General features: G+C 41.7%; 2 protein-coding genes and 1 long non-coding RNA gene across 5 annotated transcripts; 1 reads left to right on the forward strand and 2 right to left on the reverse strand.

Moving 5' to 3' along the window:
• Window positions 1-2,274: 2,274 nt before the first annotated feature.
• Window positions 2,275-17,785, reverse strand: slc25a22a (solute carrier family 25 member 22a). 3 transcript variants are annotated; one of them, XM_019857049.1, is made up of 11 exons: window positions 17,583-17,785; window positions 10,742-10,947; window positions 10,539-10,664; window positions 10,387-10,442; window positions 8,302-8,392; window positions 7,152-7,206; window positions 6,535-6,595; window positions 5,010-5,154; window positions 4,783-4,937; window positions 4,629-4,704; window positions 2,275-4,539 (listed from the first exon to the last, which is right to left on the reverse strand). In XM_019857049.1, exons 2-11 carry the CDS (start codon window positions 10,759-10,761, stop codon window positions 4,386-4,388), a joined length of 939 nt encoding a protein of 312 aa, XP_019712608.1. In that variant the 5' UTR covers window positions 10,762-10,947; window positions 17,583-17,785; the 3' UTR covers window positions 2,275-4,385. The 3 variants fall into 3 exon arrangements, with proteins under 3 accessions (XP_019712608.1, XP_019712609.1, XP_019712610.1); XM_019857050.1 differs by lacking the exon at window positions 17,583-17,785 and adding an exon at window positions 15,204-15,295; XM_019857051.1 differs by lacking the exon at window positions 17,583-17,785 and adding an exon at window positions 15,153-15,174.
• Window positions 17,626-21,374, forward strand: LOC109507549 (uncharacterized). Its single transcript, XR_002166485.1, has 3 exons — window positions 17,626-17,705; window positions 20,526-20,679; window positions 21,243-21,374. It is a non-coding gene; the product is annotated as an uncharacterized LOC109507549 (long non-coding RNA).
• On the reverse strand, window positions 19,365-26,822 carry pidd1 (p53-induced death domain protein 1). The gene is made up of 15 exons (XM_019857044.1): window positions 25,890-26,822; window positions 25,350-25,763; window positions 25,100-25,252; window positions 24,914-24,965; window positions 24,614-24,815; window positions 24,394-24,543; window positions 24,132-24,305; window positions 23,722-23,869; window positions 23,227-23,362; window positions 22,991-23,141; window positions 22,656-22,779; window positions 22,394-22,509; window positions 22,039-22,146; window positions 21,767-21,963; window positions 19,365-20,676 (listed from the first exon to the last, which is right to left on the reverse strand). Exons 1-15 carry the CDS (start codon window positions 26,431-26,433, stop codon window positions 20,442-20,444), a joined length of 2,904 nt encoding a protein of 967 aa, XP_019712603.1. The 5' UTR covers window positions 26,434-26,822; the 3' UTR covers window positions 19,365-20,441.
• Between the last annotated feature and the right edge of the window lie 203 nt (window positions 26,823-27,025).

The following is a 27,025-nucleotide window of genomic DNA, read 5'->3' on the forward strand; positions in this document are numbered from 1 at the left end:
AAGTTACATTCTTATATCTGATTGATTTAGAATATGTAGGCAATATATATTCTGTGGATAACTGCTTATAGTGCACACCATCACATGGACCTCTTTATGCTGTCTCAACTTGGCATATAGAAACACTTCATATGAATTTAAATACATTTTGCATTGGAATCTGTGTATCTACTATGCATACCCTTTGTAACCATCGGTAATCAAAGTGTGATCTTGTGTGCCTTAGTCCACCTTTGTGCTTTTTTTTTTTTTTGTTTACAAACGCTCAAAGTTGTCATACACCTAGGGCTCTATTTTTGTTTAAATCCTGCATGGCGAGTTGCGTATCTCTGCGCATAAGTGGGTTAGATCCTAGACTGGTCATTTGTAAGGCCAGGCTGATATGGACTTTGTGGAGGGATTTGGCAGAAAAAAATTCCAATTACCGATTAATTGGCTTTTTTTTAATTCAAAGTATATATAATGAATAAAATAACTTATTTTTGGGTCCCTTAAAGCTTACAACAATAACGATATAAAATACAGGCAAAACATTTGACTGTTTTAGAATACTCTGTTTCACTTAGTTTCCCTTTACAATAGAGCAAAATATTGGCAGATTTTTTTTTTAACATTTGTTGTAATTTTAACATTTTTTCGTGGGAGGAAAAAAAAAACAATCAGCAAAAACCGTCAGGAAGATATCTGGCTGCGCAAATGGGAGAGCTGCGCTGATGTGTGAGTGGTCACAGCCAACTTCAATTATGGCCAATCAAGCAGCTGCTTTCATTCCTATTATAGAAGCGCGCTAGAAGCGCATTGGAGTCTCGATATGGAGGACGTGAAGTCAGCACTTGGAGACTGCATCGCCCCCCCGCCATAGCTGGGCTGTCCAGTAAAATGATTTAACAAAAGCAATATGATGATTCAGTGCGTTTTCACATATTTATCAATTAAATACATCGCATTAGACCAGCTGTCTACTCTGCGCCGGTGTTTAACGTGGTCTGAGCAAGCGTAAATTTTAGATGGACTTTCTCTGACCAAATTGTCCTCTCCAAGACACTCTTCCTGCTACACCAGCTTGCAGGAGACCTGTCTGCCAAATTAGCAAAACCACACAGCGAGCCTTGCACTGATCGGAATATCTGGATCCGCCGGCATGTGCACCAGAGCGCAGATGTGCTGTCTACGAAAATAGGGCCCTTGGTGTAATACAATTCCTCTTCACGAGGAGAGAGAAATGGCACGCAAGTGTGACAGACAGACAGAAGCAAAGAGAACCACTACACATCAGCTACAACACTACATTGTCTGGACACACGTACTCACGTAACCAAATTCACAAGGGCAGCAATATTTCATGGCATAAGTAAAGCTTCATAACTTACCAACATTGTCAAAGCTAACATAAAACAAAACAGGGGAAGGGTTAAAAAAAAAAAAATCATCAACGACACTCGCACGAAATAGGCATGATCACCGGAAAAGCACACGTGAGGTGAAAACAGCAGCTGGAATGTTGAGAGAAGCGTAATACTCACTTACGATGATGATGAGCTTACACAAGCTATTTTTCCTGTGGCTCAGCTGTTACAGTTATTACGGCCGGAGGTGCGACCTTTTGGCTTTCGCTTTAAGACTGCTGACAAGGAGTTGAAGGTTTTGCCCTAACACTGACTGCTACTAGTGCTATAAGTAAAGTGTTGCATGTTAACTAGTAGAACTTTAGAATGCACTAATATAACTATTAGCATACCATTGTCACCTAGTGCACATCATTGCCACACCAGTAACATAATTGCTATACAAGTGTGCCCTCATCACTCTCCTAGTGTGCAGAAATGCCACACAGGAGTCAGAGGCAGTAGCGGAAAAAAATGTCACTCATTGTAACCTAGTCAGTGTGCTGAATTGTCTGACTAGTAAAGAAAAAGTACAGAGTAGTATTATGGACAATTCAGTGCACTAGTAGAATATCAAACTCTCAAATGACTTGTGCGGACAAAGAGTGTACTAGTGTAACCCTTGAGATGGTTATTGAAATGATGCTTAACCAGGTTTCCTGTGAGACCTGCAGACTCGAGCTAGAGCTAAGGACTGACACCTCCAAGCACGCGTTTTCCCGATTGCATACCCCTATTGGCATGCTGCTTGTAAGCAAAAATGATGCTTGTTGAATTCCTTCATCATATCACTACACAATGGATAAGAAGGGCGGGAGAGGTAGGTGTGCAAATAAGCCATCATGTACAAAACAAACAACACATCCGAAAGCACAGACTTCATGCCATCTGCATATGCACAATATAATCAATCAAAAGTGGATACGTCAACAACACATACAAACAGACAGTGCCATACCACCCAAAGAAAGGAACACTGATAAATAGTTCTAAGTCCCACAGATGAGTACACGTTAAAAAGTTGCATCAGATATAGCTACAAGTGCAACAATACAGCACAGTGGGCGCTAGAGCGGAATGTGGTTGATTAAAAAGACGTCAAAGTCACCTTGATCTCCGGTTAGAGAAAAAAAAAACAATGGCAGGGCTTTGCGGATGCGATGCAAACATTGACATATAAGAGGGCTGCTTTCCCCTCACAGCTTAAAGCAAACAAGAACATAGACAAGTTGGTTTGGTAAACAAAACAAACATTGGTGTTGATTTTGGATTTCATGATAAAAGTTTGTAGCAGGCTCTCTGGACCCTGCCAGTTAATTCAAGTTCAGAAAACATCCACTGAACGATTCTGTAAACAATCATTTAAAATCTGCTTTCCATGATAAGCGACTGTACTATTTACTCGCAAAGCCTATATATTCTCATGATACCAGAGTTACTCAGACCCTTCTTAGTTTTCAACTTCTGTAATTTCACTGCGCTGTGGACCCACCTTTCTTAAAGCAATGCGATTCTGGGATTGTGTGTGGGGGCTGTGCAGTGCACACTGCCTGCCCAAACTACACAACACAAAAGGAGCTTTGTGACAAGGTGAACAGTAGAGTTACTGTGGACGTATTGGATGGAATCTGATCTTCTTTACAAAAAAAAAAAAAACGTAAAACAGAGGTAATGAAAGTCTTCTTATGGTTCAAGGGTTGCGGCTTCTCATATGTGCTGGTCTCACATCGACACTTTCCCTGAACTACACTGCTTTAAAAAATGAAAAAGGGAACACATTCTAATCCCACATTAGGGATATCAACCTGCTAGCCATAACGATTGAGAATCAGTTTTCCCTGCTGTTGTGAAAATGGAACATTAGCTCAGTTTCGCATGCTTCCAGCACCCTCATCACAAGTACATGTATGAGGCCTTATCTGCAGCCCACACAAGTTGCTCAGGCAGTGCAGATCCTCCAGAACGACAAATGCATAATCACCATGGCCAGAAGGCATGCTGTGTAACCAGCATAGTCAAGAGTGTGGAGGAGATACCAGTAGACAAACAAATACACCTGTACACCATCATTGGTGTAGCACTGCCAAAAATATAAGCCAAGCACTCATGTGCTCATTGGGAGCGCATACACGCACGTGGAGAAGACCATAAACGTTACAGAGACACAAAACTCAGATGAGTCTGTGATCTAATGTGTAAAGTTTTACTTTTGTTTATGATTTGCGTTTCCAATAACAGTTTATCATGCTATTTTGTTGTCAAACAACTAGCGTGGAATCGGTTCCCACTCAGTGATTGTGTAAATTGTGAATGTGGGTGTGAATGGTTGTTTGTCTCTATACGTGTTATGCAACTGACTGGCGACCAGTTCAGGGTGTGGTCCGCCTTTCGCCCAAAGTCAGCAGGGATAGGATCCCGCAACCCTATTCAGGATGAGCAGTGTTTAAAATGGATGGATGGATATTTCATTGACCTAGTGTTCCCTTTATATTTTTTAGCAGTATGTTTTGAGACACCAGCATTGGGGAATATCCTGAATAGCATTGTTCGTAAAAATCTCCATATATGTGCTCATAATTAATGGTAGGTGCACTATTCTATTTTTCTTGTATGACTAGTTTGATTTGAAGAGGAGTGCCATTTTAAATAATCCGGTAAGGAGGAGCTTGCAAAACTGCAGCAACCAAGGGCAGTCAGCCTACCTTGAAATTTCAAGAATCAAAATATAAAACGACATATTTTGTCATTACAAATTCAACAACTTTCAAAACTCAAGCTGACGCTTGTGGCTTGATATCAGGATTGATATGCGCCGGCGCAGGCAGCAAACGGAGGCTCCCTCCTGCATGATTCGGACATTCAAGACAACAAATTTGAAACAAAATGCAGCACACCGTCATTAAAAATACAAACAGATAGGTCTGTAAGAATGAGATGACTCCTCACGCAGGTGGAGGTGTGATGTGATCTGGGTAGGAAAGGCAGACAAGGATGTGCTTCCTAGTTGTCCCTTTTAGGCAAGAAGCTGAGGATAAACTCGCCCACGCCCAAGAAGTAGACCACCTGGGCGATGCCGAAGAGAGGGGCAATCACCAAGGCTCGACAGTAGGCCCCCTTTAGAAAGGCTGATGGGCCTTCATTACGCAAGATTTTCCTGGAAAGCCCGTAATGACAAAGCATTATTCAAACTGGAGAGCAAGTTGTGTTGTGCAAGTGACGGCAGTAAAGACACAATGGGGTCACCTGATGCAGTCAGTCACTCCGCTGTATGTGTCCTCTGTGCTGCCCCGGTTCAAAGACTGAAGTCTTGTCTTTATGACTGCAACGCACAGAGTTCGGGTCAGAACATCAGGACGGCTGACATCGCATCAATAACGCTCACAGAATCGCCACTCACCGTCAACCGGGTTGACTGCGACGGCCGCCGTGCTCCCTGCTAAGCAGCCCGATATAAAGGACACGTAAAAAGGAGCGGTTCCTTCTGCACCCCGCTTTCCAAAGTTATTCAGGTTAGCAAAAAGAGGGAAGTAGATGATGGAGAATGGAACGTCCCTGGGTCACAGAAGACAATTTGAAATGCTTAGCATTACTAAAACTTATACCGCTGTGCCAGCTTGGTTTTACCTGAGCAACGTGGCGCCAAGGCCCTTGTATAATCCAGCAATTCCCTTTTCCCTCAGTAATTGCCTGGTGAGCTGCATTGCAGTTGGCGACTTGGGTTCCACGGTGCCAGCTGGCACCAACTCCGGCATCAGCTTCCTCTGCGCCGCTAAGCAGCACAAGAAATAATTATAAGAGAAGACCATTGTAAGAGGAAAAATCTGGTTAGAATTATTTGTGGGTTCCTTCGGTTCATATTAAAGGGGAAATCACTTTTCTCGACGAGTCTTGGCACGTCAGTGATGAAGTTATGTGAAGGTTTTTGTCAGATCCGATTCGGAATACGAGACAGAGGTCTGGCGTCCCTTTTTAAAACAATATCTGGAACTAATTGAAAGTGCAACTTCTTCAGTATATACCTGAAAATCGCCTGGATTTTCTCCGTATTCGTAAAACAAATGCATCGGCAAATTTCATCATCACGATGTGTTTGATCTGTTCATGGTACACAGCGTTAGCTAAGTTGAAAGGAACTTCAAGCTGTACTTTGAATCTGTAATGTCGGAATGGATGAGGGGTGATACATGACACCGATACATGACAGAATCATGCTAAACATACGAATTGGACTGTAAGTATTTTTTTCAATAATAGAATTTTAGAATTCTCTCAGCAGCAATGTTGTTAATTTGCACTTACTGACAATTTTTTTATAAATCCGTAGCTCAATTGTCTTCGATGGGCTTGGAGGTACTCAATTCAACTCATCTACATTTATATAGCATTTCTACAACAGCTGCAGTTGTAACCGATAAGACCAAACAACAGCCCACCTCAATCCCCACTGGTCGATCTGTAATGATGTTATCTGTAATGAAGTGTTATTTTGTTTAAATATATGTACCGTTTCTTGGCTAGCTAAATAATCAAATGCAATAAATGCAATAACAACCACCCCCGGGCATTTCTAGAAAAAAAGATGAACCTTGGATTTCACTCAGTTAAACACTATGAAAGAGTTATGTGGTATTTAAATATTCATCCACTTCCCGATGTTTCTTCTCATTAGGGATGCAGGTGAGCAGCAGCCTATCCAAGTTGACTTTGGGCAAGAGGCGGGGTTCACCCGCTTCCTCTCACCTTCCCAAAACATCCATGGTAGGTTCATAGAAAACTCTAAAATGTCCATATATGTGAAAGTAAATAGGAACAGTTGCTTTTGCAGTCTGACTGGCTGGCGACCAGTCCAAGATTTACCCTGTGTCTCACCAAAAGTCAGCTGGGATAGGCTTCACCTCACTCAGAACCTAATGAAGATAGGCACTAAAGAAAATGGATGAGTGAATGGCTGGGTTTTTACTATTACTATAATGAGAATAATTTAACAAGTTAGTTTTGTTTTGTTTTTTTTTCAAAAATATTTTTTGGGGGTACATTTTTCAACATGGATGCAAGTTGCAGTCTCCTTAAAAGACCACAAGGGGACACTATTTCTCCAAATTGTGCACCAACGCCACCCGCGGTGAACAGTTTGATTTCTACCTCTTACCAATACGTCCAGCATCTTGGAGCTGAATTTTCAACATCTCCATAGGAGTGGTGACAATAACCTATAACGAAATACAGTTTACATGTTAAAAGTACAGTATATATATTTTTAAAACAAAATGTGATTCTAATCATGGCTATGAACCTAATTATCCAACACTGTAGTGTACTTTTCATTCACATTTTAATTTAACCGAAGCTAAATTGTTTTACTTGTCATCCAAAAAGGAGTAACCAGTTAAGTGGATTAAGAGTGAGATGGTCATGTTAGCAGCTACAATCTTAAACCAAGGTTAGCTACATTTAATCTAATCATGTTCTTTAGGGGGAGCTTGAAGCCTTTGCCCTCATTGACAATAAGCATTTGCTTTGGAGTCACTCAGTGGACATAGCCAAGCAAAACAGAACTCACATATCATCTGCAAACAACATTTCACATTACGGTCCCAAGAAAAACCTTCAAATTCAGTTACATATGGTGTTGAGTAATTGCTGCTGTAGGCACAGACAAACGAGGGAGAGAGTTGGTGATCTACAGACCCCGGCAGCGCTCAAGGCGGCAGCAGTTCCAGATGGAAAACAGCAGGATGCTATTCAAGCGCCACCTCAATTACTCACCTGGCAAGTGCCTGCGCCGCACCCAGCCAGCATCTCTTTGAGCAAGGTGAGCTTTCTGGGGAAACAATAAGCAAATAAATACAAAAGTGAAATGAGATTTAAGGCAAGAGTCAATGTAAGATTTATTTATGTAGTTGAAAACAGATTTTCCACCACCTGTGAATCTTTGTCTGCCATTTCAACGGGCCAGACACACAGGAGGATAAATAATTGACAAGCTGCTGGGTCAGTCAAGTCAATCATTCATCAGCCTGAATGTATGTTACAGGGAAGGAGACGCAGTGTTATCTCATGAGGGACAGGGGCACATAACTGCTAGTTAATATGATATGTGGAGTTGTAAATAGGATTATAGATTGGATTACTGCTGTCTTGTATACAAGTAACTCTACACCTAAACTGCTGCCATGCAATGTTTGGCACGAACCTTGCCTGCAAGCTGAATTCTCATGGTATTTGTGAGTTCACAAAAACCCAGAGAATCCATTGTATTCCAAGCCCACTGATTTTCTCCGAGCAGCACCAGTGGAGGGGGTGGACCAATCACAAAGTAACAGCGTGTTTGGGGGCGGGATAAGTGGCTGTGATGAAAACAAGAAGCGCCGAGGTCGAGAGAAAAATCAAACAATCCGAAAATGGCGCGACACCAATGGACGAATGCGTGGAAGGCTGCAATTAATTAATGAATTGATTGATTGATTAATTAATTGATTACACCTTTTACTCACATATTTACATTGCAAAAACGACAACTGTCACTCAATGCCATGATGCCATCCGTGCCAATCATCGCGATAACAGGGGACAGCTGGTCAAAGCAAGGCGTATGCCGGTGACAATGTCATCGTCCGTTGCCGTGATTGGTCATAACAAAATTTTGATAAGCGTGCACAAGTTGCCCCCTCGCCCAATCAGCTCAAAGTATTGTCCTGAATGTCCCGCCTTTCCCGAGCAGATCACATTGGAGCAGTACTGGACTGACACTATGAAGAACTCCTTTGAGTGATTCATGTATCAATCGGGGTCTTGTCAGGTTAGTTTGGGACCTCAGTGATGGAACACGGGCAGCGGATGTGTCACGTTACATGTTAGCAAAGGCGATAATCACTTTGTGAATGAGAAACAGCCTGGAAACGCGTTAATCTCTCACCCATCCTTGGAGAGGTGATGCCTGAAGAAGTCATTGGCAGCCAATTTGATGGCTTTTTCCGGCGTGACAAGTGTCAAGTTCACCGCCGCTCCTGGGGAGGAAGAAGTAACAAAGCATAAATGACTGAATAGGAAGAAAGAAGGAAAGGAAGTAATGGGAGAAAAATATATTGTTTTTCCAAATTCAGCGGAACCTCGAAATTTAAATTCCCCTAATGTTGTACAAGTAGGATTTCAGACATACTTTTCAGGAAAAAAAAAAGAATGTAAAAATGAATACTAATTGGCTTTCACTTGTTCAGGTGCATCTCAATAAATTGTTATCTTTTTTTAAAAAAGTTTATTTATTTCAGAATTTCAATTAAAAAAGTGAATGGTCTGACCCTTGCATATACAACCAAGTCGCTGTATAGAAAAAAAAAATCATCTTATAAAGAAATTGCGTTTCGAGGCGTCACATATACTCTACTGCGTTAACTGTTATGGCGTGATTGTTGAGGAAGAAGTGGATTGCCCAGGCTGCTGTAGATATAAAATAATCATACAAAGAGAGGAAGCGGGCAAGAGGGCAAGACTTTAACCCTTTCATGCACCCTGTAACCTGATAACATGACAAGGTGTCCACTGTAGTAACTGCTGTCCCTGAAAGGGTTAAGGGGAGACTATGTATATTTGAGAGACTCTGATCACCCCACCTATCATTGACTGCTCATGTGTATTTCAGTGAAACAGACTCTCCACGCTTTCCTTTTTTTGCCACAGGTACGTATGTCATGATAAATATAACTAATGTTGCTGTAAACTACATCATGTAAACTTTATTGTTACTACTTGGCAGCCGGCTGAATCTGGCTTCATAATTTTTATTGTGGAAGCTCATGTCAGAGGACACAGCATTTTTGATTACCCCATTACATGTCCATCACACTTCACAACCGAGTCACTCGATGTGTGACACATCAGAAACATTGACTTCTACCAAATTGCTATATTGTATTTAAAAGATATAGATTTTGCAAAATTGAAAACTATCATCGTCAAAATGAAAAAATAGAATCACGAAATATTTTAGTTGCTGTGCAGTGAGTCTATAAAGTATATAAAACAGGGGTTTAACTTTTTTAATTGAACTACTGAAATAAATGACATTTTCTGCAATATTTTAAGACTTGGAGATGCACATATATAGCACTTTTCTACCTTTCAAGGTACTCAGAGCGCTGTCTCCTCATTCACCTACTGATGACACAGGATCAGGTGCAACACGGGGGTTCGGTATCTTGTTCTAGGACACTTCCACACGGTGTCACGGGAGGACTGAGGATTGAACGTGCAACCTTTGATTGGGAGAGGACCACTTAACCACGTGAGCCATGGTTCTAAAGTTTCACAAAATGTCAGCATATTGCGAAACCTCAGCGTACTTCATGAAACACTGAGTGGTACTGTTTTAAGATTTGAATAATCCCAGGTACACCTATGTTTACACTTGTATGATCGTTAAAAAAAGGTGACTTCAAACATTGGCCTGTACAGTGGGATTCTCGTTAAGATAAGCCATTTTAAACTAAAAAGAAAAAAATCAACATAGTTATTAAACAGGTGTTTGGGGAGGCAGAATGTGCTCCGCTCACATTAATTTCTATGCTATAATCAGCAGCTTGTGCTTCAACTGGTTTGTTGTACTGCCTGATGCACTTGGCTCTGGTACTCCACTTTATGGGATACTCGAAATAACCGAACGGCACATATGAACACCATGCTGAGATTCAGAACTGTCCGAGTCAAGCAGTGCATTCGGAGTGTATTTCCGAATGCAACCACAATGAGACAACGGGGATTTTGGGGGTGATGAGCTCAAATATTCATGGTCTCGTTGTTTTGTAAAACAAATCCCGAAAACGGACGCATGGGATAAGTGATGCTAAATAAGAACTAATGAGAGGTTTTGACCAGCATTTCGGAATGGATTACGTTTGACCTCGGAGGTTCCACTGTTATTATCTTCCCTCGTCAGTAGATTTCATGTCCTTTGACTCTTGCTTTTCTAAATCTTATCTCATTTTTCCTAAACTTCCAAACTCACCTCTGTACATCCCAAAGTAGCCCTCTGACCGGATGGTCTTGATAAGGCAGTCTGACCTAAAATATATTGAACAAAAAAAAACAAAAACAACAGACGAGGAATGTTACACAAAAAGGCTGATGTCAGGTCTTCTGTGTAAAGATAAGACATACATGCTGGTGTAAAGGCGAGATCCATTTTGCTGGTTTTGCAAGCGAGTCTTGGCCAAGTCGATGGGAAACACGCAAGTGACTCCAATTAGCCCAGCGACACCCCCATTGATCAATTTGGCAGGCAAACTAGAAGAAACAAAAGCATGAATGAGCGAGATAAAAACAAAGGCCAAAGTGCTGCTGCAGTTCTGGCACAACCTTACCTGATCTGCTTGTCAGCCATTTATATGAAGCCCTGGCTCCTCACTGTTGTGTCAACGTGTCTGTTAAATGTGAGCGGTGGCAGCAGTCGTAATATAAATGAGGTTGTTTGTTACAGAAGGCTCTTGCAGTCAAGTGTGATTATAGATTCCAAAGGATGATTTTTATTCTGCTTTGTCTTCTTGCTGTCGGTCAAGATGGGGGAGATCTGAAACAAAATGCGGAGATTTCACTCAAGTAAATGGTGCATTTGGAAGGTTTGAAAAAGTGGTATATTCATGCTGATCACAAAGATAGGATGATTCCACTTCTGCACTAATGTAAACCCCAACTACAAGAATCCAAAATATACAGGGTGTTCCCATAATAACGTGCATTATTTGTTCCTCAAACCATCTCAAATTTGACAAAAGAAATGTGTAAAAATTATAATTCATGTTCAAATTAAGTTTAGGCTTAGTATTAGTTGAATGTTTTACTTTTTCTTTTTACGGGGTGACATTGATCTTCACCAGAAAAGAAAAGGCATTTTGGGTGTGGGAATGTGCTCAAACACAATCAAATAAGACTGCGTTACAATGGAAATTCAATTTTTAAAAAAAAAAACGGCAACTGGAAAGCAGATTTGGACATGGGACAAAAAAATTCAAGGTATGAAAAAAAGAAAATGTGTGTCGTGTCACAGCATGTTGAACATTTGTGAAGCTTGGTGAAATCAGTTTCAAAATCTATATCCGTCGGAATAAGTGGCAGAATTTTGATAATATCTTCTTTTTAATTTTAATTTCATTTGCCTTGGACATGTTGTCACTCAAATATTTCAAAGCACTCGCTATTATCATCATTATGGAAGATCTTGACATAGCGTATTAAATTGTGCTCAAATTAAAAGCCTTATTATTAACAAACATCAACTTAATTTGTTTTGACTGCAAATAATTGTTTTAGAATAAATTTTTTTCAAGACAATGTTCTTGACAAACAAACACGAGAGAATATAATGAGACACTGATTTTGCCATGTTAAAGATTAGCGTACGTTTTGAATTCTGTCAGCCTGTGGCTCAGTCCCACATGACCTTCATGTTTTATGCACACACGACAGAGGACGCCATCTTGTTGTCTAAACAACCATTTTTAGCCAACACATGAAACAGGCCTAGTGTTGCCAGGATGTTCCCTATTTTTGACACTGAGCTTCACTATTTGAAGATGCTTCCTCTTCCCTCTCTCAATTCCCCCACCCCCTGCTTCCACCAATCACGGGCTAACTCTGCAGGAGACCCAAGCCCGCCTCTCACTAGGAATGCACCTCAGTCACGAGTCACGACTCTCAGCTTTTGCGAATCATAACACTGCTGAGTGGTGGGTTTCTTTGTGTACACTCCACATGAGCATCATAAGGCGGTCACACTCTGCTTGTAGAGATTGCACAACGAGTAAGGATGTTTCTATTGCAAATAAGATGAGGGCAGATGCAGTCTGGTGTGTTTTATTTGGAGAGCTGAAAGCACGCCCAGCCCTGCTGGCCCCCCTCCCACCCTGGGCTCCTCCACAGGTGGAGAAAGGACTATGTGTGTACGTGGAGTCATAGGAGGGGAAACTGCCTCTGTCAACTTTTGACAAAGTGTTTTTACTCAGTAAGTAACAAGCTACAGTCATGTTTTTAACATTGGACATATTTGAGAAGAAGAAAAACCAACACACTTGTAATGCGTTGGTAGTGACTGACATAACCAGCCTCACACTGGAAATGCAAACGTGAAAATGTCATCAGTGTTTTCCTGTGACCTTCACATTTGTGCTACGTTGTGGTATGTTTGGAGAAGAACACAGCGCTTTTTCATAGGATGAACCACGTGATACTTCTGTTTGTTTGTTTATAGGCAACTCCATCCAGCACGATTAGGTAGAGTTGCACACTATAATGCAATCCAGTATAAGTTATGCCTTCCCAAAAAATAACGCTCACTTGTTAATACATTTTATTTATTATTGTCTGACCTGGCAAAAACATCTGTCGACAATTTGTTTGAGAAATATTTCCAATATTTTGTACCTCTCATCTAACTATTGAATCGGGAAAAATCATGCGACCATTTCAAAACGGTTAGCATGTTATTACTGCTTCAAATTACAAAGTATAAGTACGGTTATTATGGTTAATACCATATTCTGAGAGTAAACAGCTCTCGTGCTGTTTTGTCCCTGTACAAAGTCAATCAAGCAAATTGAATGCCAGCATTGCGGCTAATACGACAAACAAGCGTGAATGATATTTTACCACAATGCTTGAAATTACTTTCAGTCACATATCTTCAGGTGGCGTGTCAACATTATTTCTGCCAACTATTTGCTGATGTGTTCCAGTCCGACTTGAAGAACAATTTGGGCAAAGACCAGTTTTGCCCCATTTTCTATGTTAATTGTAGACCCTTTATTTGCTTTTGAATGACTAATCCGGACAGTTGTTTACATTCTTGTGGCCAACATCAAACGAGAATAATGTCGTATTTGAGCATCTATAGGAAGCACGCTGCGGCTGTTGCCCGATTAAATTTTGACATGGGGCATTCGTGTCTGAAAGCTGGCATTAGCACACACAAGCTACCGTGTGTGTTTGCTGTAATGTGATGTCCTGTTTGGTACACTAATTTATTGTAGGGTATTCTGTGGAGCAGCGAACTGACGGTTATTAATGACTAAAACACCATTTTTGTACGCCAGTGGTTGACATTAAACACACGCTAGCTCCCAGTCACTCGTGACCAAGCACAGATGTTGCATTTATAAACTCTGACATAGCATTATTCAAAGTGACAAAACATGACGTGGCAAACACACTGTGCCGTTTGCCACATTAATTGTTTTTCTCCAATTATGAAGTGTTTATGATTGTGAGAGGTCAAAATCAAAATCACGATTAAATTACGATTACTTGCCAAGTCCGAAGGTGAATTGTTCACCGACTGTATTTACGGAAACCAAAACATTAGAAACTCCTTTCAGTATGATGCACTGACACGCTAATCCTATCTACCACCATCATGAATAAATATTAAACCTTTTGTGTCTGCCGTCTAATAAAGCCCAAGCGGGATGACTGCACTCATTTCCATGTTATTCTCAATTTAGAGAAATCTACATAAACTGTACTATAAAAGTCTAACTAAGGTATTGTGGGTTGTACGCACTTCATTGAGTCATTTTTGCTATCCACACGGCCCAACTTGTCCAATGTAGCCCATCACCACACCATACCACGCTGTCGCAACTTTATTTGACCGACAGCCTGTTTGTCTGATTGTACTGTCGGGATAATCAAGAGTCTGTGACCAAAACAAGTGGCCTTAGTGTTCAGCGTCTGCACAGTGCCATCACTCGCCAACCAAATCCCAGAGGAATTCCTTTTTGGAAACAAACACAGGCTAGAATTACTTCCCACTGGACTCCACATAACAACAGCACATTTCAGTGTGGCTATGAATAAAAGTGCAGTTTCGGAATTGTGTTGTCATGCTCCCCTGTACCAGCCTGTTTGCACTGTGGCCAGATGGGGGCAAAGATCCACCATATGCAGAATTAAAAAAAGAGGGGGAAAAAAAAAGTCTGGTGTGTGCTAGTTGGCACCTAACTAGCAACGCACTCTATTACCACCTACAGGGCTGGAGGGGAATAGTATTATACTGCACATCATTTTACAGTCAACAAACATTTTAGGAATGTTGTGCCATGATGGGGATCATGAAAGGACTTAAACCCTGACACCAGCACACATATTTTAAAGGTTGCCCTCTTAGGCAGATAAGCACTGATAAGTAAACAATTAGTCAGAGTGATTGTGAAATTAGTCTCTGCTGCAGAACCTTGAACTCGGGCACTTTAAGCACCCATTGGACGCGTTCAATAAAACCGGTGAGTATGCCTGCCCACTGACTCTGGCAGATAACAACTCTTCCTCTAACCGTTGTTCATCATTTCAACAATGAGCCCATGAATCATTACTGCAGATGATTACATATTTCTCTTTTTCTCTTCATTTAAATATAGGCCGGAATGTTTGCAGGTATTCTCAGAAATTATTTCCAATGTCAGCTATTGTACCCAAACAGTAGTTGCTTTAAAAACATTGCCGATGAAGCTCTAAAATCTAATAGAATAAAATGACATGTTTTTTGAAAGGTTGTATAAATGTGCAAATTTCCCAAGTCAGTTGAAAATAAGAAGTATGTACATATAGAAGTGTCCTTCTTACAAAACCTAAAGTCACATTGAGCTTTCAATGGCGGCGCAGATAAGACGAGAATAAAGTGATGACACAGCATAGCAGGGACATTTGATTTGATCAGCTCTGACTCGCAAACAGGACAAAAATATCACTGTAATAGAAGTAAAAATCTGGAGCCAAATTTACCTCAGGTTACTTTACAGGGCAAATCGTTTCCACTCATTCAAATGAGAGTACCTTGTGCGTCACGCCTCCTTGGCTGCCTTTCAGTCCTCGTGGCAAACAGTGGAAGAGGACCCTCACTCATTGACAGTGTCACTTGGTAAATCATTACAGGAACTGGCCAAACACTGAGGCAGTCACGTGAGTGCTCCTTGACACAAAACCTCAGCAAAAGCAGCAAAAAAAAAAAAAACTACTGGTGCAGAGTGACCGCTTCTTACCAGTGACAGATATGTCAAAACTTACCGCAGAAAACGTGCGGCAGACTTCTTAAAAACTGTCAGAGATGTTTTTGTAATCGGCTGATAAAGCAACATTTTATAAAAGGACCTCATTGTGTCTATTTTCCAAATCACATCTGTGGACCTGATGTTTCTCATTAACAAGTAGAGCAGAATCTCGCACAGAGTGTTGAACTGTCATGAGCACAGCTCGTGAGAGTTCAAACCATGAAACGAATAAATCAAAAGTTTAGCTTTCTCTTTTGACGTCACGCAAGAGAGAAAATAATGTTATTATTTAGTCATGGAATTGTCTTTATAAAAAAAATCACATGCTTCTGGCCCAAGTTCCCTTCCACTAAAAAGCGCGTGATAAATAACCACAGGTGTGATGCCCCTGCAGTATCATGTTAAAGCCAAAAGGTGATCAGAGCTGGATTGAGTTTTGCTGGATGCACAGATTATCGTTAGCTAAAAATCATTCGTTTCTGAAAGGTGGCAGTTACTTGATACTGTAGGTTGGTGGGGTTTTTTTTCCATGTGTCATTGTGGTTTAGGAGTAGGAGTACATTTTACAGCTCTCATCGAGCATTTATTTGCTGTAGCAGCTGGAAGTTGGTATGCTTGTTTTTGTGACGATTTGTGAAATGCTCTATTTTTGGACAGCACGGCGGAAACAAGGGATGAACTATGTGGTGTCACAGATAAATCTGATTACGATTCCCTCTTGCTTCCAGCATGAGGATTATAAACCAACTCATTGAAATCTCCCTTTGCAATTTCCCTCTCGGTGAGGTGGAGAGTTGTGAACTGGCCACAGCAACACATTCCTTGTATAGGTGATATGTGCTTGTTTGAGTCCACTGCAATGACTAAGAAACAACAACTTCATACATAGCAGTCTCTGCAAGGACACGGTGTTGAGTTTAGTCTCTCTCCTGACAGCACACATACAGTGTCCCTTGTGGCCTTTTGACTTGCCTGCCTCTATTCTTCCCTACAGCATGGATATAGAATAACAAAATGATTGTGAGTGAGCCCGCCTCACGAAAAACAAAAAAGCACAATAGGCAGCGCTGAAGCATCTGGTTTCACTTTAGAGACATGAGTAAAAACCTTGAATGACCTCAATGACTTTCACATAGCAAGAGCAAAGCACGGCAAGCCATTTCAAACATGTACTATAAAATTGACATTCAAAGTCCTTCCCTGGAGGATTTGAGCATGCGCGCGAGGGCTGTTGCGTAGAGATTAAACGGAGGAAAATGTGCAACAGAGGACAAATGTTGCATAAAACTTCCTCACAGGATGCACAGGATGTCACCCTACACCAAGAATGGTCTGACTCATCAATAATTTCATGGCTGCAGGAATGTTCTGCAGGGCCAGCAAGCCTCGTTATAAACCATAAGCCAAGACTGGTGGTGAGGCTACGTTGTTGGCCAACTAAAACCAACATTTATTGTTAAGTCTCTCCCACTGGCGTGACCTCTCGAGTCAAGAGATTATGCAACCGAATTTAGTTAAACTTTATCAGGAGGGTAGTTTTGAGTACAGTCCGCAGAACCCCCAGGAATGACCCATCAGAATTAACAGTGACAAAATGACAGCATCAGTGAGAAAATATGAGGAGGGGGAGCTCACAATCCACTACTAGCAAGCTCCCTTCCCACTCACATCACACAACAGCGCCGCTGTTGAGGCGCGGAAGCCGGAAAAAAAAAATACGACCGCGGTGACCCGGTACTTATGTCAAGGAAATACAGTACAGTACTACAGTTGAACATTGAAACGCATTTATCACAAAGCGGATTTCAAAAATTGCCCCATTGTATTCCGAATTGCTCGTATGTGGAATAGATAGTAATAACGCATCAGAACCGTTCCGACGTACGATTTTCCTCCTCCTCACGCTACTTTTTTTTTAAATGACAGTCAAATAACGGCGAGCTTGTATCGCTTCCTATAGCAGACGCAAGGCTCTCCGGGTCTCGCGAAGCTGAGCTAGCGCTCTCGCGTCGAGCGTTTGTACATTTCTCCGTCCTATGACGCAGTCGTGTCATTTTTTTTCCCCTATACGTGAAATATACGCATGTCGATTCGAAGCATCGTGGGAGGAGTGCGCCTCAGACCGCCGCCACATAGACAAAATAAGACGGCATTGAGTACATACCACAAATATCTGCTCCCGTTAACCCCTCTTTCTCCGATGTGAATTCAAAGCCTTCCACGCTGCGAACGCCGGTCTTGCTAGCATCTGAGTGCCGGGAAGGGAGGACGAGGAGGTGGGAGTAAGGTAGGGATGGATAGGAAGGTAAGGGGAGGGGGAGAAGCTGACAGTAACTGGGGATGACTTGAATTGAAAAAAAGGAAAGTGGATATTAAAAAAAGGGGTCCTCTAGTGGTTCTATTGTGAAAGTACACACATTTTGTGAGTACAGTAAATGAGAAAAAGGTGTAGACTGGGGGATGGGAAAAGAGTGACCTTGAAAAGCAGTGCAGAAAAGTACATCAATAAATATGACAGTTAACGTTCATAAGAAAAAAAAAGATCTTTAGAGGCTCCATGCCATCAAAATCCACATTTTTCACCGTTTTCTGCATAACAGACAAAATTATTCTGTTACATGGTTTAACGTCTATGCAGTTTGTCGATTGCATGCAATAGTCAATAAAAGGTGAGACGGACGCGTGGAACAGATTTTCGGCATTGATAGGCTATTTAATCAAGTACAGTACCTGCTCTCTTTGTGGTTGCAACACGGCCAATCAAGCCAAGTGAAATGGTTGAAAGTCCGAATTTACTGTACATCTGATGGAAAGCTAAACCTTTGCATCATCTGCTAATCTCTGAGGAGTTGTTACCTTTAATTTATTTTGGGGGAACATTTCCTAAGAATTTTGGAAACAGAATTGTGCAATTTCTGGGCACATTTAGAGGAGGATATCTTCATGAACGTACGTTTTCACACATGCTAAAAATACTTTTTCACATTTGAAGCGGGCAAGACACAACCCACCACTGCCATGCCATGTAAATTCATGAAGTATACATATACTGTTTTACAACAAAACTTAACCATATTTTGAATTGAATAGGCATCTAGGGGAAAAAACAGTCACTGTCGCCAACATGTACAAAAGCAATGTTTGTACTTTGTAGGTGCCGGTTACATTCAAGTGAATGGGAGTGAATTATTATAACTCTATCATTTTATGGTTTATCAGATGTGATAAAAAGTACAATACTGTATGGGCAGCCTCAAAACCCTAAACAGGCTCGTGGTTCACATATCAAACAGCTCAATGCGTGGACGTGAAGGTGAGTTCTGCGACACGATGATAGTAAATCTCAACATGGCCACCAAAGGACGCCGAGATATCACCAACTATCAATCAGAGGAAAGCTGTTTTCCATATTCAAATTAGGGAGAACTGCATTCCAGTCAGAGCAAAGCCTACTAAATACTGTGTTGAATATTAAGGCCGTATCTGGTAGGCATTTTTTACCATCTAGAATAGCTTGAAATATAGACAACCAACCATTCACACCCACAATATCACCTATGGACCATTTAGAATCTTCACTGAGTTTACCATGCATATTTTTAGGTTCACAGGGATAGCATGCAAACTCCACACGGGAAGTTACGAGTACAGACTCTAACTCCAACTCTCAGAACTCTGACATGCTACCCATTGTAATTTTAAGAACTTGTTTTTTTCTCCCCCTATGATCCCTAGAGAGATTATTCCTTTGTTTTATATGTGGCAGCATGGTGGGAAACACGTACTGTATATGCATGGCAGGTTAATTCAAGATTGTAAATGGTCAGCTGGTATAGGGTCTAACTCAGCCGTGACTAATGAGATCAGAAAAAAATTGTGTAATGCACAAAAATGTGTAATGCACAAAAATGTCATATTGCAGATGTATGCAAAGAGATGCAAAAAATCAAGATTTAAAATATATTTAGCTCTAATATGCAAACACACGGGTAGGGCTGTGGCCTTGCGGTAGGTGAATGCCGCTCTGATTTAAAAAAATTAAATCATTGAAATCAAAACTGCACACAAAGTCGTTTTACAAAGAAACACAATATGAATGCTGAGAAATGTTTTTAACGAGCCATCATACACCACATCACACATGTCTGATTTATATATCATTCATTGCAGTGTAAAAAGACAAACAAATTGAATCAATTGGAATCTGATATTCTCAGATTAGAATAGGTCCTCTTCCAAGTGTGGATAAAAATACGAGATGTATCCATTCCCTGCCAATGTGAGTTCAGTGTAAACGCACAAACAGGATACATACTCAATGCAAGCTTGATATAATTGATTTACACCAACTGCTGACATTTTAAAAAAATGACAAAAATAAACACAATGAAAAAACACATACTGTACAAAACTACAGGGAAAGCATATACAATTAAATATGGACTAAGTATGGTTATGCTACATTAGAGGTGTGTGTCGATTATGAAATAAGCAAAATAAAAGCACACAGTAGCTAGCGGAGTAATGTGAAAGTTACCCTCATGTGATTAATGGGAGAAAAAGTCAGCCCCTGCCAACTAAACGGGATGTGACATTTAATTAATATTTTTACAATAGCAGTGCTCATTCACACAATGAAAACGATGGAAATTCATAATTTCAAAACTAGCAGTCTGTTGCGTAAGCAGCAGACAGCTGAAGAGATTTTCGTGACAAGTTCATGCTCTGTACGCGAGTCAAAGCTGTGAAAACCTCAACAGCTGTTAGTGTTTGCTCAGCTGCTTAATCTTATCCTGACAGGTCTAATTGAAACCTATGGGGTTCAATACGGGCCAGTCAAATTCAAAGGTTCGATGACATAATTGAAACGTCTTTCAGTTAATGCATTTCTTTTTTAAGTAGACTGTTGTAGCGTTAGATAAAAAGGATGTAACCAGCAGGTAGTATACATTCTGTGCATACTATGGTTTTGTAAAGTAGGACGAACAAAGAGGAACGCCACCTGCACCCAGTGAGGAATTCTCTACTGGTGGCTTTCACAGAGGGGCTGTCCCTCCGCCTCCAGGCCTACTCTCCTCAGTGACTCCGTGTATTTTTGCTTTCCCAGACTGACTATGTCTTCCAGCTCATCTGCAAGGTCCCTCCTGCCACTTTCAATCATGGCGGCCGTCAATCGTGACACCGCCCCAGGCCCGGCGCTTTTCTGTCCTTGGGCCCAGTGGAAGAGCATGTCCAGCACCAGAGCTCCAAGATTGTCCCTGGTGAGAAGAGCAGAATGTCACAATGACATTTCACCTCACTAGTTTATGACTGTAGTGAACCCCAACACTTAAAGAAGCGACACAGCCAGAAGTGGTAGTGCATTGTGATATTAGCCACCAATTGCCCATGAAATGTGTGTGTGATGAAAAGTATAGCGTTGGAAAGGGCTTCAGGCCCATCTAAATTAGAACACTGCAACATGAATGTACCCTATTAATCATTTTATGGCCCATGATTTACAGCTTGTGCTGAATGATTTTGTACATATAGAGCATGCTAATTACCTAGTATATGCCAAGACAGCAAATGCATCCAAAACAACCATGAAAATAACACCCAAAAGGGATTCTTAAATCCACCTAATATGTTGCGATTGGCTGGTAACCAGTTCAGGATGTACCCCGCCTACTGCCCAAAGTCAGCTGGCATAGGTCCCAGCACGCCGGCGACCCTCATGAGGATAAAGTGGTTCTGATAATGGATGGATGGATGGATGAAAATAACATCAACCACCATGAAAGCCATCATATCAAAGCTGTTCGTTTTGCTTGTACGCCTGCAGGATGTGTCATGCGAGCATGAGGAGCAAGCTGGGGGGGGGGGTCATCAGACTGTGTGCGTAATCTCCTGCAATGTCCCAGATGGCTCAGCAGCATCTAACAGCGCAGATTAAAACAATCACATTTCTCTCCCACTGCAGTCATGTTCTATCTCACTCTGCACTAGCACGCAGACATCAGCATTGTGTCTTCTACATATTAATAAGATATGCTTTAAAAGATGTCTATGTGTATGACTTTATCGTCTCCATAGTTTTCAACATGAAGAGGCTTAGATAAGGGTGACAATACATTTCAACTTTAGATTCAATTTACCTCGTTAGTTGAGATGTAGTAATTCTTGATGTGCCTCCGTGACAACTGTATATTTTGTATTCCCTTTATACTTGATTTTTTTTTGATAAAACACAATAAAGAGGTCATAGTTAGCAATTCAGGAAAATAAACCCAAACCAGTCAAAACATGTGTATCTCCACTCCGATTGGATTCACAGTGCAGAACCTTTGCTTGTTTGCAACTACAAACCTGTATTTGTATTGGATGCGGTCTAACTCCTGGTAGCTTAAACCGAGATTGATGCCAATAACGCGCCAATCCTGTCCAATCTGGAGAGAGATGGACAGCAGATTGGCTTCTGTCAGGTAGCCACTCTCAGGGTCTCCGAGGTTCAGGGGAGGAAGCTGGAGCTCTTCCGGTATGTACTTGTTGTCAGCATCTAATGCCTAACAAAACAGCAGAAAGACAATGATATGCTTGTGTGTGCGTGTGTGTGAATTTAAAATATGTTTTCAACTGACAGGAAGTCTTAGTGGTAAAGTTGCAAGCCATTGGCTGTCATGTCCTTTTCTCTTCCTCACTACTTCCTCTGGCAAACCACTGGGAATGTCCCCTCTGTAAAAAGAGACCTGAAAAAGACGTATCAAAGATACACTTTCAGCGTGATATTTGTACAGTGTCTTCATCATCGCAACACAATGTAAATGGAAAGGGAATCTTAAAATACAAGGTGCATTAATCCAGGGGTAGCATGTGAACAAGCAGGTGATAGAAGAGCGAAAAATAAAAGATCTTTTGGGACTGGAAACAAGCTTTCAGAACATTCTTATTTTGTACATTTTCAGCCACTGTGGTTACTTAAGAAAACTATCTTACTTCTCCTCTCACTGGAGCCCGGAGGCCCTTTGCAGGAGAGATGTAAACTTCCTTCAGATTCTTCAGGTTGGAGTAAAACACAAAACACAGTCTTCCCCCGACACAGTCTGGTCTGTCTAGTGAGGGCAGGAAACCAACATCTCAACACTGCTTGAAAAGCCACGACAAGCCAATTATATCACAATCGCACACCCTAAAACTTGAAAACCTGAGCTGTGAAAATATTGACCCGTGATCAAGTTAATAAAATCGCACTTCTGACCTGTGCAGATATCCAAGCCTCTCTCAAAGCCGGCAAAGAACTGTTCTCCTTCCAGAAGGTCACATAGATCTGAAGGCTGGGGTCCATCGTACTGCTCTGACAGTGACTGCACTCTGTCTTCCACCTGGGAAGGAGCCATTACAAAAACCCGAGATAAAATATGAAACACATTTTAGAGAAATGGTCTTTTCCACACACACGCTGTCTCCGCGTGTCGTGATTTCTTTTCACCATTTGTTTTGTTTTCATTCGCAATTAGGGGAAATTAACAAAAGCGCAGCAGTGTCCATTGTCCTGTAATCCAATACCAAGCGAATACCAGCACAAACACCAACCTTGTTAGCTGGTAAACACTGCAGCAGGACTTGAGAAGGGTCCGTTTTCCGCTGGAGAACCATGAACTGGACTTTAAACTGCTTCAGCCTTTGGTAGACCTTTCTTACCATGCCACTAACACAACTCTGAGTCTTGTACCACAGCCAGTACCTATGATCAAATACAGAACACAAAGCTGTAATGCTAAAATGTTTTATATATAGGCATCTTGAGAATACGTACACAAGATACTTACCAGGAGAAATGTGTGATGTAGAAAATGGCATACAAGTGGGTGACATAGAGAGACACTTGTGAGGTGATGTCTGTCCAGGTTTGGGCAGTGGGGTCTCCATGCAGCAGATACAAACACGACTTATCAACAGTGTGACCTGCAAATAGACCCAACATCAATAGTAAAACAAAATACTTTAGAAAGATATAGAATTTTTACCTGGGTTCAAGTGCACAGAAGGTAACAAGGGAAAAATATGTTCTAAGATCTGATCTTCTTTGCAATGTTTTGAGTTGTCTTTTTTCTTTTTTGTATATACCTGTACACATATACAATACTTATAGGGATTCTCAACGAATGTTTTAGGGAACATTGTTGGAGGAATACACAAGCCATCTTTGACAAATCCATATAGGAATATATATTTTTTTAAATCATGCCTGGAGATTGTACACAAAATAAGAATTTTTTAAAACCTTCTAAATTACGCAATCTAATGATGCGGGCAGATGGTACCTGTAACCCCTGGTGGCAGAGGGACTTGAACTTTGACTGGCTGTAGGAAATGCATGCTGGGAGTTTGTGAGAGACAGAGGAGAGGACTGACACTCGCTTGTGGATCAGCACACAGCGCCTGAACCTCTGACACTGACACCTGGAGCACCTACGACAGAGGAACACTCCAGAGGTTTAAAAAGTATTCGCAGTGCTTCACTTTTTCCACATTACGTTATGTTACAACCTTATTCCAAGGAAAATGATATGGTTACAAAAAGAGCCAAGGGTACAATGTCAAATGTGGATAGACCTCACATCTGTTGAATTAACTACATTAAACAAACAAAGTGTAGAGCGAATCCTGGGACACCCTGTCTGTATGTCTTGCAGATGCGCGTACAGTAAATAATACATAATTCTGTGACTACCTGTAAAGTTATAGTGCGAGTTTGACTGGTGGAGTCTGGAGGGAAGATAAGCTTGACTCTAGGGTCAGCGCTGGACACTAGAAAGGCTCCTGCTGGTGAAACTGAGCAGCTGTCTCTCACTGGACGGGCGACCACAATAAACCATGAAAACTGGCTCACGGAACAGCAGGCCAGCTACAGAGAAGCAACACGGTGACTATTACTGATGTGACTGCAATATTTGCTTCAAATATGATGTTAACCGTATGTGATATTGATTTACCCTGGTTGGACGCCCCAAGAAGTGAATGCTGTGCTTCTCACGTCCTTTTCTGACAGAAGTAGGTAAAGTGTTCCATGAAGTTCCATCATACTTCCGTACCACCGCCTCCTTCCATTTTTTGCGGTGATGTGCCATACATACCTCGACTGGCTGCAAGGAGAGTTTTGTCTTTACGGCAGGCATTTTTTAAAGCAAGCAAACGCTATTCAATATGCAGCACCTTAAGAAATGTAATGCCATGAGGACGAAGTTCCAGTGGGCGACTGAGGAGAATGTCATGCTCCTCGAGCAACACCCACTTTCGCTGAGGTCTCCTCTCTGCCCACTCCAAGATTGTTGGTGACTGCAGGCACCCCGGGGGGAACAGCAGCTGCGTCCCCCCTGGGAGAAACACATGACATCCAGCAGACGTAACACTAAATCTGAATAGTCAAAGGAGCGAAATTGTGTTCATTGTCATATGTTACAAAAAGTGGAAAAACATAAAATCATGAAATCAACATTTCAGGATTTTACACACCTGTGCTGGTTGAATAGCAGATGCAACTCAGGAATATTTGGTTCTGCTTCATCTGGTAAGAAGACATTTACAGAAGGATGTGACTAACTAAACATCAATGAACATGTATTTTTTTTAACAAAACCTCTTCGGACGATACAAAAAAATGGATTGATGCATCAGTGAACCCCACGTTTGCTTGCTCACCAGTTGCAAGGGGGAGGGGTGGAGGAGTCGGCGGTTGCCCCAAAGGATTATCACGAACATCTATTTTCAACAACGGCAAATCATTAAGGCAAGGTGGGATGAAGTGGAGTTCATTGCTGAAGATGAAAAGCTCCCTCAGGGAACGGAGAGAGCCTGGACACCACCAAGACACGTGATTTATTGGTTGGTTGGTTATCATTTTCATTTGCCTCACACAAATTATGAACACATCAATACATTACATTCATACCCATGGTCTCTGGTAGTCTCTTCAACTTGTTGTGGGACAATTCGAGCTTTTTCAGCTCTCCCAGAGAACCAATTTCATTCGGCAGCTCCTCAAGGAGGTTATCTGAAACATCCAGTGTCTGTAGCTCTTTTAGCTGGCCTAAACTCGCAGGCAGAGAAACTAGCTTATTTCCAATGAGGGAGAGATAGGTGAGGCTGGACAACTGGCCTATATTAGGGGGCAGCTCCGAGAAGCAGTTGTGACACAGGAGCAAGGCGGACAACGAAGGTAAGCTGAGAAGACACGATGGAAGGACGGAGAGCTGGTTGAAGGAAAGATCCACGTGCACCAAAAGACAGAGTGAGTTGAGGGAATTGGGCAAAGTGGTGAGGAGGCCAGGCAAGGGGTTTCCTTGTGCATCATAAACGCAGCGCCCTGAAATTAGAGAAAAAGTTTTTTTTTCAAACAGGGAAACTCACCAGACTTTTTAATAGGTGAACCGTGATTCGATGAAAGACGACTGTATAAGGACCTAATAAATTAATAATATACATTAAGCACCTCGTATGGCAAGTGAGTGTAGTTCTGTCAAATGGGGGAGGACACACAGGGCACCCTCCAGTGCAGGTTTATCCTCAGAACCAAGTCTCAGGTACCGGAGCCCCTTGAGGTGCCCTGGAATGGAACCCCATAGCAGCGCCAATGCAGCTGCTCCCCCCAGATAGACATCCAGTGTCAGCCTGGTATCAGTCAACACGGCTGAAAGCTCCACAGAGGGAGGTAAGGGTGGTGTGAGACATAGCACAGAGGAGAAGGACGACGACGAAAGACTGGATATGGAAGGATTGCAGGTGTCCATGAAACAGGAATCTGACACTGAGACAGCATCTCCCTCATCACGATGTCTCTGAACTCCGGCTCTCCTCTCTGAATGCAGCTGCTCATTGTAGACACGATCCGAGTCCTTCCTTAAAATCTCAGAAGAGTCTGTATCTCCATATCTGGACGTAGGTGTCACTGCTAAATGCTCATCTTCCAATCTACAACCAGCAGCTTTATCTCCGTCGTCATCGTTGCTGTTCTCTTCCTCGCTGCTTTTCTCCATTCAAGACCCTTTACTACACTTGATGTGATCGCGCTTTCTTATCGACTTCTTGTGTGTGTACGCGGAACACGCCCGGACATGGTTAGTGTCCGTCCGTATAAAAGCGGACAAGAGATAAAATACTGTAAAAATAAATGTAGCCGTTCCTAGACTTCCTCAAACTCAACTGGGTCAAAAAGTGAAACGCCTTACGTCACTTAAATGTTTGCTCGTTTTGTGTACATTTGAATAGCAGAAGGTGGTTCAACCGGCAATCTTACTTGACAAGCGACACTTTCCGCCCCTCTGACTTATGATGAGAGACAAACGAACGTCTCTCAGCAGATCCCGCGAAAGTTTCAACTGAAGGCGGGACTACGTACACGACAGGACAACTTCGTGGCTGGCTGTGCACATATGCTGCATTCGTAAAAAGTTGGAAATTGGGATTTTCCGATTTAAACATAATTTGCAGGATTCTAAACATTTTAGTTATTTAAAATAACCTCACGTGCAACAACGTGATTTGTACCGACTCCGTGAAGATATCTCTCTATTATCTCTCTGCATTAAATTATTTGGTGAAATGACTGAAAAGCGTTGATGCTATGAT

The sequence above is a fragment of the Hippocampus comes genome, unplaced genomic scaffold (genome assembly GCF_001891065.2).
Source record: "Hippocampus comes isolate QL1 unplaced genomic scaffold, H_comes_QL1_v1.1 scaffold186, whole genome shotgun sequence".
In the NCBI taxonomy this organism is placed as follows: domain Eukaryota; kingdom Metazoa; phylum Chordata; class Actinopteri; order Syngnathiformes; family Syngnathidae; genus Hippocampus; species Hippocampus comes.